The 22,659-nt window shown below is 36.5% G+C and overlaps 3 protein-coding genes across 3 annotated transcripts; 2 read left to right on the forward strand and 1 right to left on the reverse strand.

Annotated features, from left to right (window-relative positions):
* The first annotated feature begins 820 nt into the window (after positions 1-820).
* On the forward strand, positions 821-11,654 carry LOC110738662 (aspartate--tRNA ligase 2, cytoplasmic-like). The gene is made up of 10 exons (XM_021919059.1): positions 821-1,452; positions 1,556-1,666; positions 3,170-3,283; positions 4,066-4,356; positions 4,445-4,555; positions 4,699-4,752; positions 5,051-5,130; positions 8,251-8,366; positions 9,877-9,991; positions 11,221-11,654. Exons 1-10 carry the CDS (start codon positions 913-915, stop codon positions 11,345-11,347), a joined length of 1,659 nt encoding a protein of 552 aa, XP_021774751.1. The 5' UTR covers positions 821-912; the 3' UTR covers positions 11,348-11,654.
* A 1,227-nt stretch (positions 11,655-12,881) lies between these two features.
* Positions 12,882-14,174, forward strand: LOC110738565. Its single transcript, XM_021918962.1, has one exon. It carries the CDS (start codon positions 12,882-12,884, stop codon positions 14,172-14,174), a length of 1,293 nt encoding a protein of 430 aa, XP_021774654.1.
* Positions 14,175-14,826: 652 nt separating this feature from the next.
* LOC110738566 (serine carboxypeptidase-like 17) lies at positions 14,827-22,579 on the reverse strand. The gene is made up of 14 exons (XM_021918963.1): positions 22,419-22,579; positions 21,121-21,280; positions 20,715-20,801; positions 18,657-18,776; positions 18,307-18,409; positions 17,974-18,011; positions 17,139-17,240; positions 16,546-16,635; positions 16,351-16,426; positions 16,155-16,222; positions 15,930-16,060; positions 15,543-15,659; positions 15,299-15,353; positions 14,827-15,216 (listed from the first exon to the last, which is right to left on the reverse strand). Exons 1-14 carry the CDS (start codon positions 22,577-22,579, stop codon positions 15,133-15,135), a joined length of 1,392 nt encoding a protein of 463 aa, XP_021774655.1. The 3' UTR covers positions 14,827-15,132.
* Positions 22,580-22,659: the final 80 nt, after the last annotated feature.

Below are 22,659 nucleotides of genomic sequence, written 5' to 3' on the forward strand. Positions count from 1 at the left end.
CAAATCGGATTTTTGTCAGTCAAAATAGATCCTTCAGGGCTAATGTACATTAAACAACAGACATTTGGAATCCATAGTCGAAAATGGGGAAGAAAGGATGGCCCGTGGTGGTTAATGTGGTTGTTCATGGTGGTTTTAGTGTTGTTGGTTGTGGTGGGTGGTTATCGACGGTTGTTGAATGGTTGGGGTTGGTGGTGGAGCTGGTTGAAGTGTTGTTGGAGGTCAAAAGTGGTGGCAGATGGTGGTCGATGGTGGGGGTTGTTGGTGGATTGTGGTGGCAAGAATCATGGCAGGGGGTGGTGGGTGGGGGCAGAAGAAAGTGGCAGATCAGTGGCAAAAGGCTGATTCTGCTGCTGTTTTGCACACCAGCAGAGAAACACTGTCCCAGACAGCGTTTTAGGTTGAAAATAAGACGCTGTCTGAGACAGCGTGTTAGGTACAAGGAAGTTTGTACATAAAGCGCTGTCTGGGACAGCGTCTTTGGTATAACTGTTTTTGTTTTTTAAAAACATTTTTATAAATAAAAGGCAATTACAATTTTTTTTTTAAAAAAGGTCAACAACAAAGACGTTGTCCCAGACACCGTTTTTAGGTTGATTTTTTTTTAAAAAAAACCCAGGCATAGACAGCGTTTTAGCCTGCAAGCTTAGTTTGGTAAATACTTTTGCCACGCAACCATTTTGGTTAATATTTGTCAAAATTGGCTCACTTTGGAAAAACGTCCTGTACAATTAAACTGTTCCTTTTTATTACAAATTTGCCATTAGATAAACAAAAAATGTTTATCAAATAGATGAATGGGGCTCCCCCGCAAAACCCTACACTCTTTGTATATACCATTGCATACGCTTTCTCACCACAACAATATTATTACACAATTCTCCAATCGTTCACTTTCCTCCACCCGAAACAATGTCCTCCTCCGACCAAACCTCCGCACCACCGCCTCCCGCCGCCGCCGACGACGCCAACCAACCGGCGGAGCAAAGCAAGAAGGCCGCTAAGAAGGAAGTGGCAAAGCTTGAAAAACTCAAGAAGAAGCAAGAAGCTGCCGCAGCAGCCGCCGCAGAAGCCGCCGCCGCAGCACTCGCCGAAGCCTCAATCGCCGATCCTCTCGCCGACAACTACGGCGATGTCCCGCTCATTGAGCTCCAATCGAAGCCCGTCACCGGTCGTAAATGGACCGAGGTGAAATCTCTCACCTCCGATCTCAAAGACGAGGAGATTCTCATCAGAGGACGAGTGCAAGCGATTCGAGCCGTGTCGAAGAAGATGGTGTTCGTTGTCATTCGAGAAGGTTTGTTCACGGTTCAATGTGTTCTAATGGTTGCGAAGGAGAAAGTCAGTGAGCAAATGGTCAGGTTTGCGAGTGCATTGAGCCGTGAATCGATTGTTGATGTTGCGGGAATCGTTTCGGTTCCTGGTGAAGCCCTTAAAGGCACTTCTCAACAGGTAATATGATTTAGGGTTTGATTTTGAAGTGTGAAATTGTGATTGTTGAGAAGATTTGTGGAATTTGAATTGAATTTGGTTATTGATTGTGTCAATTGTGTAGGTTGAAATTCAGGTGAGGAAGATTTATTGTATTAGCAGAGCTGCGGCAATACTACCTATCAATATCGAGGATGCGGCTAGGAGCGAGGAGGAGTTTGAAAAAGCTGAGAAGGTAACTTATCACTTATTTGCTGCGTATTTCAGGTTTTAAGATCAATTGGACGCATAATTCTTTATTACTTGTAGTTATCAGGGTCACTGGTTTAGAATTATATGAACGTTGCACCTTAGGAATGCAGGGGAGTAAGTCTTATGAATACAAAAATGTGTACTAAGAAATCGTGTATATGGAAATGATGGCAAATTATTGTAGAAGACACCAACGAAGGGATTTTGTTTTTTTGTTTCCGGCTATCTTTTGACAATCTTCATCTTTTCCTGCTCGACGATAGCGTGTATAAGCAGTTAGTTTGAGTTTTTGATTCCTTAAACCAGTTACAATGTTACACCAATTTAGTCAACTGTGAATATATGTTTTTGCCCTTTGATTGGCTGGTGACTAATTTTGATTTTGCAAGTCTATTCACCAGGTCTAGGTGTATCTGGTGTTCTGCAAATAGCCAAGAACTGAAAGTAAGCACCATATAATCATACACTAGAACTGATTCCTATTATTGTGAAACATGGATTTCAAAATCAATGATCTTAGAATTTGGTAAGACAAGGATATACAATATTGTAATTTTGTAAATCAACACCCTTAGGGTTTGTTTGGTATCATTGTGGTTTTCAGTTTTTTGTTTTTTTTTTATTTATTTTTATTTTTTTATTTAAATCATATGATATATGTCATATAATGAATTAAAAATTAGTCAAACTTATTAAAATCATGACAATTTTGAAAATTGACAACAGAAAAATGAGGGAGATTATATTCAATGAGGGAGATACGAAGGAATTGGGTTAATCACTTAATCTGTAACTTATTTTAGTAATTTCTTGAGAGGATACCTTGTCCACCCTTATCCAAAAAAGGTGGTGTTATTGCAAATTTTACAGAAGCATATAAGAGATTTGAGAGGCCCTGGCTAAAAGTATTTGACTAAAATATCTTGAGAGGATACCTTGTCCACCCTTATCCAAAAAAGGTGGTGTTATTGCAAATTTTACAGAAGCACATAAGAGACTTGAGGCCCTAGCACTGAGGTCATTTTGGTGCAAAGTCATCTTGAAGTGTCCTTATATCCCTAATTTCCTACTTTTCTCTGATCTCTTTATTTAGGCATCATATCATTCTTCTAGTGCAATCAAAGCTTTTAGTTTTGTAGCATTTACTAAACTACATTGTGATTTTTACTTGTTCTTACCACTGAGTTTTACTTTAATTCCCTTGTTGTTCTTGCCTACAATTCATATTGATTTGCCCCCCCTCCAAAATCAAATGATGCCAGATAGCTGGTGCTTATTATGAGCAACAATTATCTTTGCTTTATATTGTAAATGAAACAGTGTGCATTGGTAATGTCAGAGTGTGATTTTACCCCGTTATTTTTTTTCCCTAGTTTTCTATGTACATGGGTTACACATTTTTGGTGTCCTGATACTATACTTTTGTTGCTTACAAATTAAAGAAAATAAAAAATAAAGCTTATCAATTTTATTTACATGTATGCAGGATGGAAAGCAACTGGTTCGAGTAAACCAAGATACACGGTTGAATTACCGAGTCTTAGACATAAGGACCCCAGCTAATCAGGCCATTTTTCATCTGTCAAGTGAAGTTGGTTTTGTAAGAAATGATTTTAGCTGCTTCAGATTGGTTAACATTGATAGTATTTACTTTATATGGAGTGTTCCCGTCAAAAAAAAAAAATAAAAAAAATTATATGGAGTGTTGGGGAGCTGTTTAATAGAGTCGTAATTGTATAGTACCTGCTAACTTTATTATTTTTTGTTGGTCATTGAAGTATCTTGGTAAATGATAATGATATGTGCTTATAAAATTTTTGTATATGTACTGAAAAACTCTGAATTTTTGCTTTTTATGCACAAATTGGCCCTAAGCTGTACTTGTATTTTTAGTGCCCTGAATTTGGGTAGCCCTCATCTAATCTTCTCTTAACCTTTGGCCCTTTTCTGAACTTATTACTATTGAAAAGAGCAAATTTGTACTGATGTCTTTTAGATCCTCTGATCGAGTGGTAGGAGGGGGGGGGGTGAGATGAGGAATTTGTATTTTTGCTGGGAAATCTGTTAGGTTTTATAAGAAAGAAGCATTCATGTTGCATGTTAGACTGCATAACGAGTTTGTTGAGCTGTCTTGTTATCCATAACTTAACATAGCAAAAACAGTTTTGTAAATGTATGAAGATGGTGAATCTTTAATGTCAATCATTGGTTTTTTTTTTTTTTATTTTATTTTATTTAAATAACAATTGATGTGCTTCTGGACTTCTGGTGATATTGATGGGGAAGATTATCTTCTTGGTTATTTTTGTTTTTTGTTTCTTGTTTCCATGCCTGGAAGTCTTAGTTGGGGCCCTCTTTTGAGTTTATACTTTTTTTTGGCAGATATTCAGTTCATTTTTGCGATCTGAAGGTTTTCGAAGAATTCATACACCCAAGTTAATGGGAGGAACAAGTGAAGGGGGTGCAGCAGTTTTCAGACTTGACTACAAAGGCCAGCCTGCATGTCTTGCTCAGTCACCTCAGCTTCACAAGCAAATGTCGATTAATGGTGATTTTAGGCGAGTATATGAAATCGGTCCTGTTTTCAGAGCTGAGGACTCCTTTACTCATAGGCATCTCTGTGAGTTTACGGGTCTTGATGCAGAAATGGAGATCAAAGAGCATTATTCAGAGGTAGAACAGGGTTTTCAGATCTCTTTGTCCAGGTTCAAATATCTCACATTTTTGCAGGTTAAATAAGGTTTCTGGTTGCATCATACAGGTTATGGACATAATTGACCGGTTGTTTGTGACCATTTTTGACCATTTAAATGAGAACTGCAAAGGAGAACTTGAAGCTGTTTCAAGGCAGTATCCATTTCAGCCTTTGAAGGTTTTTCTATCCTTTAATTGTTTTACTTCATTGTGTTTATGAAAATTGATTAAACTTCTTGGTTTCTTTTGTACAGCTTCATAGTTTTATACTTTCATGTTACTATGTGCTTGCACATTTACTTGGGATTTATGTACTTGCAGTATTTGAGGAAGACATTGCAGCTGACATTTCCAGAAGGAGTTCAAATGCTGAAGGTAAGGAAATATCGTACATTTTACCTTAGTAAATCTATAAAAGTAGCATACAATGATGAATGGAAAATTTTATAGAAACTTCTGCAGCCTATTAAGCTTCCTTTGCTTATATGCTGTAAAATATTCTGACATTATGCAGCATATAGATTTCATTGATTTATATCCGGGGCATGTTAAATGCTGAGATGAGTTTCTTGATATTATGCTTTGAAAGTCTTGTTGCATTAAGTGATCTAACCTTTTTGCATTTGTTGTTTCTACACGTAAATTTCATTTGCAATTGACAATATTTTTGCAGGAGGCGGGTATTGAAGTTGATCCTTATGGGGACCTTAATACTGATATTGAGAGAAAGCTTGGCAAATTAGTCCTTGACAAGTTAGTTTATCTCTGCGTTTTATCTTTTGCCATACTAAGCTCTATAGCACTTCCTTTTCACTTTGACAATCATTTTACAATGATGCAAATTGCATACTTATTGGTAGTCTATCTCATATGTATGTTCTACTTGATTGATAAACACCCCCTTCCTTTCAGCCTGAATTTGTCTAATTGTCCTCATCTTTATTACACACACAAAATATGTTATGAACTGACTTTCTGGAATTATAATATGATTTGATAATGTAAGTAAATAAAGATTAAAGCTTGGATTTTGATTGATAATGGTTGAATGGTTACAAAAGATAGGATAATAGCTTAAGGCTATCAATCTTCAAAAGTGAGTTTAGCTCACAACTCTCCAAGGAGTGACTTGAGGTCACAACTCTCAACAAGTTTCATCCAATATTTGCCTACCTACCTTCTTACCCTTACCTCTCTATTTATACTAAGGACTATTAACCCTAATAAACTAATATTACTAGAATACCCATACTATCCCGCTAGGTTAGTCTATTACAATACCGCCCCCCTAAACTTCCACCTTGTCCTCAAGGTGGCTTAAAATCAGATGTTATTGCCCGGCGTTGGCACTGAAGGTCATCATCCCACCACTCGAATCGTCCAAATAAAGGCCACACTTCAGATTGTGTTGTATTGTGTTGTAGCATGTGGAGGTAGCAGGGTTTGGGTGATGTAGGAGGGGAAATGGAAAAGGAACTTTGGTCTAAATTTTGTGTGGTGTAATGGAAGGATCTGTTGGGAGGTTTGGGTGTTGATACATGTATTAAAGAAGTGTGAATAGCTATGGAAGAATGGGTCCTAAATCTGGGTTTATAGATTGGTGGAGTTATGGGCCTAAGGGTTGAATAATTGTAGCTGTGGGTTTTAAAGGCATGGGCTGGAAAGTTGGAAGCATATCTAGTGGGCACAGAATTGGGCTTTAAGTTGATAGGCCCAAAAAATTGCCAGACCTCATTAACGGAATTAAGAGTGGGTAATTTGGGAGAAATAAAATCACGTGCCACCAAATACCAAACTTCTGCATGGTCAACACTTCTGTCATCATATTTTGCTATGTCCCCACTCCTCGTAAACACAAATTTACCCTTAATAACAAATTCTATCACTGGCTTCCTCTCCAAGCTAAAGGTTGACTCAGTCAATTTCCTTTTTAACTTTTTTCCACCGACCACCACCCTTGAGGTTCTTCACCATCATTACCACCGCTGACAAACAACTCCACACCCCCGCTATCGGCCCACTTCAACAACCAGTTCCGCCCATCTTCACCATTAATTTCGCCAACAGAAAAACGGCTTTTCCCCCTAATCAACCCACCTCCGACCAAGCGACCACCGCCGGAAAAACCACTAGCAAAATCACCACTCCTCAGCTGCGCGAAGCCACCATGACCAACACCACCCCTGCAATTGACGTCCCTGCACCATCGACCACATTTTTCTGCGGCGAACCAACAACCCGGACCACCACCTGACTCACTTGCGACTGACCCGCCTTTCACGAAGTCACCTCCGTCTATGTTCAGGCCACCACTACGGTGGTCTCATCACCACTCTCAACTTTTACGGTTAAAGCTCCTGAAATCCACTACTATTGGCGCCACCCTTCTCAATAAATCCTCCTATTCCATTGCCTACAAACACATCAACTTCAGCCCTTTGCACAGTACTAAAATCCACCCAAATTGCACGAGCTTCGCCACCAAATTCGCTGTTGACTCCACCCGGACCTCCACCGGCATATCCAGACCCTTGGTGGTGAAAAATCAATTTCGGATCTTCGGCCATCTCCGCTCCCCTCAAACGAAACTTTGGTGGGTTTGCTTGTGAAACCACCACCAAGGCCACCTTCGAAAACACTCACCTCACCCTCAAAATCACTAGTACAGATTACCCCACCAGTCAACTCACCTCGCCCATCAGGTCCACCGTCCACCAGATTCGCCGGCGACTCCAGCTTGACACCACCGCACCGTCAGACTGGAAAGAAACTTCAGTTGGTTTGTCTGTGAAACCTTCCTCACCCTTCCTCTCCGTGCCCACAATTGCAACGCCTTGCTCGGCCGAGGGTTTGGATTCCAGATAACCTTTCTTCTCCTCGGCCCTCTCCCTTTCCGTTGCCATTGCTTGGGCGACCGCCACTTCCACCACTGTCCTAATGGATTCTTTCTCTAATAATTCACGAGATTTCTCACTCCTTTCCTTCTTATTTGGTAGCCACCTCCCTGAATTTCGAAGCAGCCAAGTCTTCAATTCTCGCCAGTCACGAAATGGTAGCTATCGGTGTTCACGTTCGAACCACTGCAACGCTTTGCCGTCAAGTCCAATGATGGCTGCCTTCAATTTTGTCTCCTCATTCAGCTGGAAAAAATGGAAGGAGTCCTCAAGTTGAAGGACCCAGTCTTCCAGATTTCTCCCATTGAACTCCGGAAGTTGAAGCTCGCATCGGACTCTTCGCTCTTCCTTGAGATCCGAAATCCCCTGTTCTCTCTTGCTGGAAATGTGTGCATACTCATCACAAATACATTTCTGCATCAGTTGCGTTACACTCTTTTGAACAGATTCAAAGACCATTTTTTTTTGTATGCGGTGGTCGGACTGGTGGTTCCGGTCACTGGCAGCCTGCAAGACCGCCTGCTCTGATACCAATTGTTATGAACTATCTTTCTGGAATTATAATATGATTTGATAATGTAAGTAAATAAAGATTAAAGCTTGGATTTTGATTGATAATGGTTGAATGGTTACAAAAGATAGGATAATAGCTTAAGGCTATCAATCTTCAAAAGTGAGTTTAGCTCACAACTCTCCAAGGAGTGACTTGAGGTCACAACTCTCAACAAGTTTCATCCAATATTTGCCTACCTACCTTCTTACCCTTACCTCTCTATTTATACCAAGGACTATTAACCCTAATAAACTAATATTACTAGAATACCCATACTATCCCTCTAGGTTAGTCTATTACAAAATAACTTGAATGCCTTGCTGGAACATAGAAATCTCTTTACTGATTGGAGACATGTATCATATTCTCATCTTCTTAATAAAACTATATTTAGCTGGATACTGACCGGTCTTTCTTTATTTGCAGATATGACACTGAGTTTTACATTCTCCACCGATATCCATCAGCTATTAGGCCATTCTATACCATGCCTTGCTATGATGACCCGTCATATAGCAATTCATTTGATGTCTTTATACGGGGTGAGTTAGATTTTTTTGCTACGAAGCGTATAATTAGATTTTTTTTTATTAATCTTTTACCTTGAGGTGAAATGAATTTCTTGCTCTATCGATTAGAGAGTACCCTATTTTTGCTTGGTAGCTGTTTCCGGTTCTGTATTTTGTGTGATGTATGATACGTAGGTTTTCTTGAGTTAACGTATTGTCTTTGATTATTACTCTAAATATTTTAACTTCATTGAAGTTGGTAGCAAGAGTGGGTCACCATGACTGCGTGAGATAGTGAACTTCTCAGCATTATCCCCTTGAGTAAGCACTGTATTTGAGCAATGGCAAGGGTTGGTCTCAGTTCAATATTGACTTATTGAGTACTATAATTTGGGTGCTTAAAGTAAAGTGAAACAGGTAGCCTGAAGGGGGTTGGATCCTGCACTCTGTTTCTGTTCCACGTGTGAAAATATTGTCATTTCTATTGGGACTTAGTTCTAGCTCTATACTTGAAAAATGCTGTTAGGAATTAGGAGCAAATAATTCCTGGATTGGTGCATCTTGCTGAGTGTAAAGAGCATTGGAGACCTCAGTTAACCTGTTTTGTGGCTTTGACACAAAAAAAAGAAAGTCAACGAAAAGGTAATGGGTCTTTACTGTAAGTAAATAAAGTACAGCATTAGTGCTTGCCAATTAATTTGTGGTCATCACAACTTCATATCGTTTCTTAATTCCACTGTTTTTAACAAAATTTTCTCATGGCCTAATTGGTAAAAAGAAAACGTAGTATATTTCCTTTGTCCTCATTCCTCAATTTATGTTCCTATTAGGTTTGAAATTTGGACACTCATATCTATGAATTTAGTAGGGCAAGGTAGATAATTTGGTAGATAGTAGGGAACTAAGGATAGATAAATTGATTATAGTGCCCATAGTGGACAGTAGGAACCTCATGAAATAGAATATGATAAAAGAGTGTAAGAGAAAGAGTTTATGGAGGGGTCTACATCACATGGATTGGGTGAAATTTCAAGTGATAGGAAGATTTTGTGTGAACATCCCAAAAGGAATACGTGATGGGTATTTGTGTATGGAGGTTTGCTTGTTGGTACAACTAAAGATGGGTACAACTTTGACCAGCCAAATATTGGTGGCATGTGATCTGTTGGCATTTGACTGTTTATATTTTTTTCTATTTGGTCACTGACCTGGCAAATCGAGCTATGCTTAACGAAGCCACTGAGGATTGTCTGAATAGTGCATCTCAAAGCAGAAAGTGGCTTGAATCGATAGAACTCTAGGCATAGAAGTTATCAGTGCATCCAATTTTTTTTTTTTTTAATTTTATTTATTTATATATTTTTATCTAAATGAGCTTGAAATGGTCTATTACAGTCATTAACTCACAAAGTAGGCAGTTAACTATGGGCTCCTATGGTGGATTACTATGTCTCTGAACTTTGGAACTGAAATGGTGTTTCTTCATTCATGTATGCTTCTTAATTCAATTGTTCTGACTTCTTAATTTCTGTCTCCACTTTAGGTGAGGAGATAATATCGGGAGCTCAGCGTATTCATGAACCTGAATTTTTGACAAAGCGTGCTGAAGAATGTGGCATCGATGTCAAGACCATAGCTACTTATCTTGACTCCTTCAAGTAAGTTTGTTTTTCTTGTTGAATATGGGTTTATCTTTTAATTAAAATGCTTGATTATGGATGACTATAACTCTAATGCTATGGTTGAATTGTTGGGAGATTATGATTTATTTAATTATCAATGTCAGATATTTGTAGTTTGATTATCTATGGAGGGGCTAAGGCTCCGTCTATTTTGACGGAAATTTTTTCCTAGAAAATGTTTTATTATCGTAAACAAACAAATAAAGGCAAACAATATTTACAATTGTATTTCCCTTGAAAATTGGTATCTGAAAATGTTTTCATTAAAATAAGTGGAGCCTAAATTGCCTTGCTCTTTTACCTGGGGTGGTGGATTGTGGACACTTGGGGGTGGAGTTTAGGTTAAATAGTTGATGGCATCATGAGCAAACTTTGACCCTTTTGATTGTACCAACCAGGCAAGCTTTGATGGCATACATGCTTCATGAAGTGATGGACCTAGAATTTAGATCAGTAAATTACAATCATTGGCGATATTCGGAATTCAGTGGGTGTTGAAAATGTATGTTGGTGTGCTGAGTGTTGGTAACATTAGAGTCCAGGTGTTTGAGACGTATAAACAAGGGTTTACTAAGGCTCTTTTCTAGGCATCTTTAATCAACAATTTGACCTGGACAGGTTTATTCTTATATTGGAAGGCAGTCTGTTAGTGTGTACAAGCTGCACTCAGTATTTCTGGAGGCTGTAATTAAAATTTGTATGGTTTCTGATATATTGCAAAAAGGTAACAGTGGAGGCCCGATATTCACTTTTGTCTATCTAGAACAAGGGCTGGAGGCGATTGGTGGAGCTTTCTAGAAGGATGGGTGGCATTATATTATTGGGCAAGGACTGAAAGAAGATTGTTGCTTTCAAAACTTGAATTATCTGGTTAAGGCGCCATGGAGGCGGACTTTGAAATGTTGCTTAGCCAAGTGGACAGTACATAACATCTCCTTGTTATTAGCCATATCATAGCTATCTTCTACTGCCCATGTGCTATTTTTCTTCCCCAAACTTCCTAGACTGCAAGTGGCCTAGCCTTTCCAAAACCATTCCGAGTCAACTGCTGTGGTGGGAATATTGTTATGTTGTTGCCTTTGGTTTTTTTATTCAATTGCCTTAATGCACTGTTATTAGCATTTTCTGAACCATCATACATATTTAACACTTGCATTTCTAGGAAGTGTATTAATTTCACACAACTAATAAAATTTTCTGTTCAGGTTTGGTGCTTGGCCTCATGGAGGTTTTGGTGTAGGTTTGGAGCGTGTTGTTATGCTCTTCTGCAACCTGAACAACATTCGGAAAACCTCACTGTTCCCTCGTGATCCTCAAAGGCTTGCACCTTGATTTTGCTGGCTTGGCTTAAAAATTGTGATTACATTCCAAGGTTGAGATCTTGAAAACAGGTAATTTAGAGTAATTAGGTCAGAAATTGGTCGTATAAAATCTCATGTAATCCCTGCTGAATTACATATGACGAGTTATTTTTTTGAATGAAGTCTCTACTTCATATTTGGCTGTGTTGCATGCTTAGTACTACGATGTATGAAGTAATTTTGTATTCCCAGTTGGCAACATGAAAGTGCAGGTTATTTCCCTTAAATTCTGTATTTTCGAGGTGGCTTTATTCCCAATATATCATTTAAATGCATAAGCAAAATCTTTTCACCCTTCATTGAAGAAGTGCTTGTTTATGGAGGGGAAGTATGAAGTTTAAGTTAGGGGTATGAAAGTCATTAACAATGTCGTTGTAAGTAGGGGTGAACACCGGTCTAGATCCGGACCGGACCTGAACCGGATCAGACCCGGACCGGTTTGGACCGGCATGCGTGGACCTGTGTTAGACCTGTTCCTGTCGGTCCGGGTCCGGTCCTGAAAAATCAGGTCCGGTCCAGGTCTGGACCTGTTTGGACCGGTTTGCTTGTTCTTCATCAATTTCATCGAACAGGTGGTGGGCATTGAAAAAACAAAAACCCAGAATCAAAGCTATTGAAAAAACATAAACCCACAGATTCAAAGAAACCCTAAAACCCATACAAATGCACTCAAAAAATGTAATACAATTCAAAAAATCAACATGCAAACATCAACAAGTAAATGTAATTGAGAAAAAAACACTAACCATGAATGAGGAGTCGCAGAGAGAGATTTGATTCGCCGGTGAGGAAGAACGCCGGTGAGGAAGGATTGCCGATGAGGGAGGATCGCCGGTGAGGGAGAATCGCCGTGAGAGAGAAGTGATTTTAGGGTTTTTAGGAGAGAGAGAGTGAAAATGAACGTTGAAATTGAAATGAACTGTTTGATTATACCCAAAATATTTTTTTGTTTTTTTTTTTTTAAAACCCGGTTTTCGGTCTGGACCGGGAAATTCCGGGTTAAACCTGGACCAGACCGAAAACCGGAATAGACCTTTTTTTAGAACCGGGACCAGACCTGAAGGTTCTGGCCCGGGTCCGGTCCGGTCCAATTCCGTCCGATTCAGGTCCGGTTCATTTATGTACACCCCTAGTTGTAAGTATTTTATTTATCGTCAAATAAAAATTCAGAAAGTTTATCTTTTCTTTATCTATATATTAATGAAATCTAAAGAATATTGACATGAATTTTATCTATATTAAAAAAGCAAAGAAAAAAAATATCGATAGATTTATCTTAAATCTAATTAGTTTGTTTATGACGTAATTAAATAACCAAAAAATATTATTGTATATTTTAAGGCCATATTATCTGATCTAGAAGTTTGTTATGACTTGAAAGTTGAAACGAAGTAGGAATCGTAGCATAGTCGGTGTATCCATCTATATATACCCTTCTCCTGCCTTGCTTGAATATACACATATTTGATAAAGTATAGAAAAATAAAAAAATAAAAAAATCTAATATGGCTACGAAGAAGAGAAAATCAGAAATAGAAGATTTAAGGGATGAGACCTTAACGGAGATTCTTGTGCGATTACCAGTGAAATCAGGCCATCAATGTAAGCTGGTCTCGAAGCGGTGGCTCGGCTTGACTTCAAGTAAAAGCTTTGCCCTTTGCCATCGAAAACGGCATGTGAATCATACAATTGATGATGAATATAATCATATACTACTTGCCAACTATATGATCAATGCTCCTTCTAATCCTTGTCCACTGGTTCGAGAGGTCCACGCCTTACCTAAGAACCAGAACCAGCCCTTAGTATCCTTAGATTTCCTCAATCAACAATGGCCTATGAACTTGGTGCTGTTGGTTTCTAATGATTTACTCTTGACAGTGTCGTTGCCGTCGAATCTTGGTGTTGGTGGTGGTCCTTCCTTACATCTACACGTATCGAACCCCTTAACGAAGCAATCTTACAGGCTCCCTCAACCTCCACCTTGTTTCTTTGATGATAATCAAAGAAATCCTCTTATTGACTTCACAGGCATCATATGTAGCGTTGACGATCCCACCCAATACAAAGTGGTCCTTGTAAAGAACTCGCCGCGCCTAATTAGGCGTGGATGCAACATTGTGAGAAGCAGTGAGATTTTAGATATCTACGTCTTCTCTTCCGATACTGGCGGTTGGTGTAATTTTGTTGTGCCTAGTCCACCAAACTTTTTGGCGGTGTCGAAAGCAGATGAAGCGGATGGTCAATATGCCACCACTTTGGATGGGGCGCTTTATTGGTGCACCAACATGATCATGGTATATAATCCATTCGACAGGGACAACCCAGACTTTATTGATCTTCCACAGGAAGCAAAAATCGATGAGATGTATGTTGAACAACGAAGTTTATGCATAGAAAACGTTGAACAACACCTGCGGCTTTATCATTGGCACGACATCACTGCTTCTACTCAAACAGTCACCGTGTGGGATTTGAAGGACTACTCGAATGGCCATGCTACTTGGAATATAAAGCATTTTGTGGATCTCACAAGTATTAATTGGCAAAGTGCTGATGTGCGTATGTCTATCAAAGGTTTCGATCCTTTCAACGGAGATGTGTTGTACGTTTATTCTGAAGATCATTGTCTAATGGCTGTGAATCTAAGAAGTAAGACGGTGCAACTAGTCTCGGATTTCAACTCCTCCGTATTTTCTCCGATCCCATCCTTCAGATTGTTTCCTTATCGTCCACCTCTCTGGCCAACCCCCATCACCAACACAGCGGTTGCTAAAGATGATCATCAAGATACCTGACTTTGGTTATTTGGTTATATTAAGTAATACCTCCCTTTCATACAGTGGATATGGATCACGTTGATCAATATTAATGTTTCAATATTTTGTGGTTTCTTATTTTTTAATTCACATTTAGCATGTTAGTCGTTCATTTAACACCTCTAGATTAGGGTAATTACACTTCTCAAAGCACGGTTTAACCCTTAAAAAACTTTAATTATATAATAATAACAATAATAGTGATAAAAAATAAAGACGAGTCTAACAAAATATAAAGCGACTATTTTTCTTTACTATACTATCTTTTATAGATTAACGGTAATTTATGGTCAAAGTTTTTAAAGTTTGACCTAAAAATGGAGAAAATGTATGATTTTTTAGAACTTAATGATTTCTGTTGTCTAATTTTATCTTCTAGGAATCAATTTACTTAAAATGGGAGAACAAAAACTTGTATATGAAATAGATTCTTTTTTAACTTACCTTGAATTTCATTAATATTTTGCAAAAAGGGGATGCAAGTGCTCCCCTTCAAGTCCTTATAGATCTGCTAATGGTTTCATATGATGTGCAACACAATTGGGTATTACATCCAATTGTTCCACATAATGTGAAATAAAATGAACCGTTTCATATTGCGTGCAACACAATTGGGTATTACATCCAATTGTTGCACATAATGTGAAACAGAATGGACCAAAGATATAAAAATCACTTAATGAAATACTTTCTCGGTTTCTTCGAATTCCAATTATTACTTTCCCGATTAAGCAACCGATTTGAGAAAATTGAACATATTAATTTTACATAAAAAAAATTGAACTTTAACCCTCATTTACTAAATAACTAGGAATATGAGAGTTAAAGTGCAAAAATCAAACAACTATACAGTTCCATGCCTTTTAGGTATTGTACAAATCTATAAATTCCTTAAATTTAATGAACAAATATATATTAGATATGTCTATGATTTTCATTATAGAGGATTAAATGTGATCCATCTTTGAAACATTGCTAAACATTCTCGCGGCTTATATTCAGGGGCAACATGTCCTGCTCCCTACAGAATTAACAATTTGTCTAATGTTAAGTAATCCATAATCATAAATAAAAAATAAAAAAAATTGAGTGAAGTTCTATACCTTGATTGTAGTAAATGTCAAATTGTAGTTATCATTTGAATGCTCTGTGACATATCTGTATGAAACAAGAAATTCTCAGACTTAATTGGTTTTTAGGGTTTACCATTTGTCGAAATATTTATTCGCAACACATATTCACAATATTTCTCAAAGGCCTTCATCATGATGGAAGTGTGAAACTTAAACACAGCTTCCATGGCGAAGTTATACGTACAAATAAAGAGAGAAAGTGTCGGAAGTTTACCCTGCAACTTGGCCGTAAAGAAACCAAGGACTCCAATAAACATCATTTGGGACGACATTTAGTTTCTTCATCCACTTCAATGTGAACATATATGGCATGCATATATCCTGATCACCACTGTTCGTTTAACATGTTAAACAAAGAACATAGCTCAAAAAGGGCAATTTTATGTTAAACAAAGAATATAGCTCAGAAAGGACGATTTTATGTTAAACAAAGAATATAGCTTAACTGAACTGAATTGAACTGAAATGAAATGAATAGTTTATGAGAGAGGGAATTTAGGAGCTGAACTGAACTGATTGAAGCTGAATTGAAATTAAGTAAATGTGAACAGATCCTTAACCAGAAATGAAACTCAGAATCTACATTAAAGTCAGAAATTACCTGAAGATTAGTGCCCTGGGAGGGTGCATGGAAAGATTTTGATGAAAACTGACGCTACTATCGATATCGTGAGTGTAGTTAAACTTATCATTGTTGTGACCGCGACAACGAATCCATTGGTTAATCGTTCCCTAAATACATTCTCAAGATTAGACTGCAACATGCTACATGTTATTATCAACTAGCTAATACAAAAGTGGTTGTTTTGAGGATCGATTTAGTTACCTCTCGAACATGAAGAGCTTTTTGGACATTAATGTTATTTGCCCACAATTCAGACATGTGATCATGATAGTATTGTTGTATGTACCACCAAAAAATAATAAAAATAAATTTGTATCACTATTATTATAGAATCAACTTTAAAAATTAAATGCCTCTCAACTTTGAAGAAAGAATGCAGGTGAGAAACAAAGCAATACCCGACACCACTTATCTGGTGATGGATGGAAACATTTCGATTCAAGGACGAATTCATCTTCTAATGGATCAATGCACTACATAGGACAATAGTTAGACTTAGATCTACATAGTTGTACATGATATTAAGTTGTTAACGTAGAACTATGTGAGTTAGATTTATGTATGCGAAAGAATATAAAGATAAACTCATCACCTTTGATGCAGTTTCTAGATTCTTCTTGCATTGTGCATTACCCTTTGCAGCAATTGGCCGATAATCACCATGGCAACTTCCTTTGGCCGACTAACAATTGTAATATACATGATGATCCATCAGCAAAAAATAAATAAAAAAAGGCAAAATTAGCCGCAACATCCTGAAGTATGGCTTAGGTGCACTAAGCACCCTGAACTATGTGTATTTGCCAAAACACCAACTATGGTGTTAGGTGCGACGCATGCCTGAAATGAAAATTTTTCGGCCATTTATTTCATTGGAGAAGGTACACGCATCGCACCTAACACCATAGTTGTCAAAAAAATTTCCATAAAAAAAAATCGCTTCATCAACAAATTATTTAAAAGAGAATTACATGCATAATGTCTTATTCAAAGAGAGTTCATTTTTAAACTTTGAAGCGTAGTACTAGACATTAGACAATTCTATGCTAACCATTGTCCTTGGAAGATTTCCTTGTAAATAATTATGGACAAACAATCAATGTATTGCACAAATTTGGCACAAAAAAACGTGTTTCAATGTTATTGGTGACTCAAACATGGTGAAAGTAAAGTGACAATACTAACCTCATATATCTCATCGGATAGTACGGATACACGGTGAGCATATTCAACTTTCGTCTGGTTTTCAAGATACTTAGTAGTCACCGGATTCCCGAGAATATATCCCTGGATGCATGCCAACGTGCGTTTTATTAAGAGAGACATTGCAAGACAATACAAATGAAATTTTAAAATTGACTAAAAATGCCCTTGGTGTGTATAAAATAATTTACATGGTGTGTCATCATTATAACAATACATTTATACTTTCTCCGTTTTTCTTTTGCTGCACCATAAAGATTTTAAAACTATTCCCATATTCCTTCCGTCTTTAAATTACATTCCTACTTTTAGCATTTATTCCTCACATAATAAAGAGAAGTAGGAATGTAATCATATGTGATTTATCCGTAAGCAAACGTAGTCAGCTAGTTAGATTAGTCTTGAAATATACATTTCATACATCAAATGTTTAATAATTTTTAGGGTAATTAAAGGGTTTTTTTTTTTTCTTTTTCTTTTTCTTCTGGCGTTTAGAGAGCCACAAGGGCAGGTGATGAGTTTCGATCTAGTATCACTTGAAATAGGGAGGGGAGCTCTAACCACTAGAGCTATCCCTCACACTCATTGTAATTAAAGATATTAATAAGCTAAGTAATGCATTGAAAAAGAACGGAGGAAGTATATCTTTATCCATATCCCCATCTCTTATTGAACGCCCCATGAAAGTTTTAAATTTACTCGGGCAAGGTACTATGATTTTTGTCTTTCTAAACCTATTATATAGGAGTATGATGTTTATACTTAAACGTTATAAATCAAATGCTCTCTTGACATTAAAAAATAAAATATAACACACCTGAAGATTTATTTTTGCCCCAAAACCTGCTTCATTTCCTATAGGAATAGAAACTCATACATACAAATATACAAGTGTTAAATAAAACGCATTAATATATATAGGTCGTACTATAAATTCTTTGTAATTTATGTCTTATACTACGTAAATATAATGAATTGTATGTAATTTGTTACTATACGAAGTGGAACATTGATTCAACTTTATTTACTCTGATCTGTAAAATTGTAAATATTGAAATTTCAAGCTTTCAACAAAATGACTATATTATATACATATATAACCATGAAAGCTAAGGTATTTGTATGATGATAAATAGAGGGTCGAAATTACCATTTACAATCTCTAATGCAATAGATGGAACTACTTTTCCAGAATACGAAACACCTGCAATGTAGACAGGGTTTCTTGCAAATTCAGGATGCTCCATAAGCCACTGTACGCATCACAGTTTATAATTACGATTAACAAAATCAATCGGACCATAAAAAGATGTATGCTTCACAAGGGCGAAACAAATTTCAAATATATACGAGCCATTAGTCTTAATCGCTAGGCCAACATCTCATTGGTAAGGCAGGACACGTGATAAAATGCGAGTAAGGATATATATAATTGAGGTGCATTAATTTTAACCACTACGCGTATAGGATCTAGCTCAATCGGCTAATAAATGAACTAACCTTCTTCAAAAACTCATATGCTTGTTTTGCCGTGTTTGTATCACCGGGAAGGTAAGCCTTGCTTGTTGTGTAGGAAAATCCAGCACCAACAGGTGAATCGAGAAATATTATGTTTGCAACCTAAAACATTTATTGTATCGTTACTTTACGATAAATGATAGATAAATTATTATTTCTACCATACTTTGTACAATACATCATATTCATATCACTTCATATAGATAATTACTTTATAATTGTACACCTTAGTAGCTTAAAATGTATTTTTTTTGGGATGAACACACTACTAAGTTGAAACAAGCTTGATTAATTTGCTTTCCTCTTTGTGATCGGTGATCCTATACATTTTCAAACATGAAATATTGATTTTTGAGGGTTAACAATACTTTAGAATTTCTCCTATATTTATACACACCTAACATTTTCAATATAGAAGATGATAATATAATATGATATGGTATACTCCGTAATAAGTATACTTAAAAAAAAAAAAAAAAACTCTTAATTCATATTGAGGTCTCGTTCTCTTCACCTTATTTTTGCTAAACTGAAATTATTTCTAAATTTAATTTACTTAATTATAATTGGATTTTTCTATACAGTGTCTATGAGGAATTGACTTTTCCAAGTCGTGTCCACCCATTTTCAAAATTCCACGATGTACCAGTGTCTACGATGTAACCCTATCGTTATCTCTCCGTTAACTAAAGTTAACTTTCAATTAACTTCAAAATAAATTAATTGAAAAAAAAAACCCAAACACCTCTATCTGCTCCCTCACAACTACTCACCACTACACCTCCAGCCGTACCACCGCTGCACCTCTAGTCGCACCACTGCCGCACCCCCAGCTGTACCATCGAGCCACGCTCCTCTCTCCTTGACCCACCACCACGCGCGTCACCCTCCTCTCTCCTTCTCTCTCAAATCCTCGACCCTAAACTCCACCGTCGTTCTTAGCTTCATGCTCATATTTTCGTTCTTCATGCCCAGATTTTCGACCAATTGAACCATATTCGTGCAGATTTTCATTGGAAAAATCAATTAAAACAAGTTTTGTGAATTTAAAGTCAATCTAATTGAATAAAAATTGATGATTTAACAATTAAAATCAAATTGGGGGAGTTTTCTATTATTTTGAACCAAATTCTTTGATTTTAAAACGAAAAAAACAATTAACAACTTACTTTTCCAATTTGAATCCAATGAAACAAAAACCCTAAACCAATTTGTCGAAATTTCAATTCGAATTCGAATTAAATTCCTCCATTGCATTCTAACACTTTCTTTGGTGGTGCACTAGGTGGTGGTGGGCCTGTGGTGGTGGGGCTGTAATGGGTGATATGGTTCGGCTCGCTGGTGGGGTTCGGCTCGCAGGTGACCTGGGGTGTGTCGGTGGGTGGAGGGTGGTGGGTGGTGGGTTGTGAGAGCTGAGTTTTGGTGGTGAAACATATAAACTACAATAGTTAACGACAATTTAACGGTAGGGTTCGTAGACACTAAAGTTACCTTGGGGGTATAGCGTAGAATTTTGAAAATAGGTGGGCACAACTTGGAAAAGTCAATACCTCTGGGGCACTATATAGAAAAACCCATTATAATTTCTTAAACATAAATTTTTATATGTGGCCAAGGTTACTCAAGTTACTCGAAGGGTTCGGTCAGGGGCTACTTGAAGGGTTACTCGGTCAGAGATTACTCGGAGGGTTACTCGATTAGGGTTTACTTAAGGGGTTTGGTCAGGGGTTACTCGAATGAGTAACTCGAGTAACGAACCCCGGCCACACGATGTGGCCAGCCACACAAAAAATCCCCGTGTCAAACTTAAATCATTTTACCGAACTTAAATTATTGATTAAAACTTATTTTTTTAACTAATTCTCAACAATGTATCATAAAAAAACCCGATGCCTAATCAATAAATTATACATAATGTAAGTGTTTGAATTGATCTGAGACAGAGAGAGCTCTTATAAAAGCAATACTCCAATTTAGATGCATGAACTATGAGTACATAAAGCTATTAAGCTAATAGAATTAGATAGATGATTTGATTACCTTAGTCCAAGAATAAGGATTTGATTCAAGTCTCGGTAGACCAAACTCCCTTTGTGATGTTGCGTCGAAGGATAGAGGACCTTTGTTGTCGTCACAACAATATTTTTATTAGAATTAACAAAGCTTATGTTTAAGCTCTATTAATAATGTTAGAATAAAATTATATAATCTGTCTAAAATAATGTTATAATTAATTAGCATTTTAATCATTCTTTAAGTTTAATCATTGTTTTTGTCTTAAAAAACAAAAAGTTAAACACGGAGTATTAAAAAAGTTTTGCAAGATTCTACATTTAATTTGGTGGCTTCATATATTTGCAAATTCCACTTGGTTACGATATATAAACCCGATGAGATGATACCAAAGTAAATTAAATAAAGTTGATTTAAAAATATATAGATAAATAAAAGTTAATTTACCAATATGTCCAAATACAAGATCCGTTAATGAAGAGCAACCAGGTCCTCCAGAGAACCAAATTAAAAGTGGGTCTGTTTTTGGTTTTTTCTCGGATGGTATAAAGTAGTAAAATAGCTGCACTTGCTCATCCCAAACTCCAACATATCTACAATAATAACATTGTTTGAATTGTTCATGCAGCCCAAGAATGCAAATTAATAATAAGCCTTTTTTTACAGTCAAATTAATATTAAACTTGCACACAGAAAATTAAAATACTGTAATTTAAATGTCAATAGGATAATGTTATATGCTGCCCTTAGGGCTGCATGTTAGCGTTTAATATACTTCCTTTTTTAAGTATTAATTTGGAAATTTATCGACAATTTACAAGTAAATCGGTGTAATAAATGTTAATTGTATATATATACTTTCCATTTTTAGCTTCTTACATGCAGTCCTTTAGGGTTGCATATATATTTTTCCTTAAAATAAATATACCAAGTGGAACTTAATAACATAAAACATAACCTCTCCAAAATATAATTTAGAGTTCAAATTAGACCATAACGTCTTTTTAGCTAAAACAAAGAGAACGATACCAAGTAGGAACTTAACAACATAACTTCACAAAAATTATAATTTAGAGTTCAAATTAGACTAAACACCTTAAATAAGACGAACTGAATATAACCTATGTTCTTTTCAATCAACTGAATTAATTCAAACTTTATTTCGTATATTTGAATTAATTTTTCTAAAGAGCAAAATAACATAGCATAATTGGCAAGGAATGGGACAAAATGCCTTCTACAGCCTTATTGGATTAAATGTCTTTTCTACATACATTATCCACAAGTTTCTAATTAGTTTTCTATTTTCATGACATTTTATTAGATTTGCCTCAATATATATGGTGCAAATAACAGCTTAATGTGTAGCATAAATTGTGAATTAACAAGAGTAAAAATACCAATAATGCAATTTAAATAAAAGGAAATTTTGCAAAAAAACCACCTTTTAAATCTTGTTTTTTGCATATAACCACCTTTTAAAAAAAATGTTGCAAAAGACCACCAATTTATAAAATTTTGTTACAAATTACCACTTTTTTAGCCAAATTTATCAATTGTTTTACATTGAATTGGTGGTAATTTGCAACAAAATTTTAAAACTTGGTGGTCTTTTGCAACATTTTTTTTAAAATGTGGTTATATGCAAAAAAAAAAAAACAAGATTTAAAAGGTGGTTTTTTGCAAATTTTCTTAAATAAAATAGAGGAAGAAATCGACATGAAAACATACCCGGTTTGAAGGTTGAAAGGAAGAATTCCAGGGAAGCCAGGTAGAAATCGAACAGCATTTGAATTTGTATTTGGAGTTGTATGATAATAGTTACACAACACAAATGATACCAAATTTATCGTCAATACTAATATTAGTTGAGTTACAAATTTGTTACTCATTTCGTTTCTTGAAATTATAGGGAAGAAACAAATTAAATGGAGAGAGAAGTCTATATAAACTACAAGTATATAGTTGAAAT

Source organism: Chenopodium quinoa, unplaced genomic scaffold (assembly GCF_001683475.1).
Source record: "Chenopodium quinoa cultivar QQ74 unplaced genomic scaffold, ASM168347v1, whole genome shotgun sequence".
NCBI classification, from domain to species: Eukaryota; Viridiplantae; Streptophyta; class Magnoliopsida; order Caryophyllales; family Amaranthaceae; genus Chenopodium; species Chenopodium quinoa.

Coding starts and splice junctions, on each gene's coding strand:
- LOC110738565 (XM_021918962.1), top strand. CDS start 12,882: ATGGCTACGAAGAAGAGAAAATCAGAAATAGAAGATTTAAGGGATGAG.
- LOC110738566 (XM_021918963.1), bottom strand. CDS start 22,579: ATGAGTAACAAATTTGTAACTCAACTAATATTAGTATTGACGATAAAT. Junction 18,777..20,714: donor ATCCTTATTCTTGGACTAAG/GTAATCAAATCA, acceptor TAAATGTTTTAG/GTTGCAAACATAATATTTCT. Junction 18,012..18,306: donor TGCATTAGAGATTGTAAATG/GTAATTTCGACC, acceptor CTATTCCTATAG/GAAATGAAGCAGGTTTTGGG.
- LOC110738662 (XM_021919059.1), top strand. CDS start 913: ATGTCCTCCTCCGACCAAACCTCCGCACCACCGCCTCCCGCCGCCGCC. Junction 1,667..3,169: donor AGTTTGAAAAAGCTGAGAAG/GTAACTTATCAC, acceptor ACATGTATGCAG/GATGGAAAGCAACTGGTTCG. Junction 4,753..5,050: donor AAGGAGTTCAAATGCTGAAG/GTAAGGAAATAT, acceptor ATATTTTTGCAG/GAGGCGGGTATTGAAGTTGA.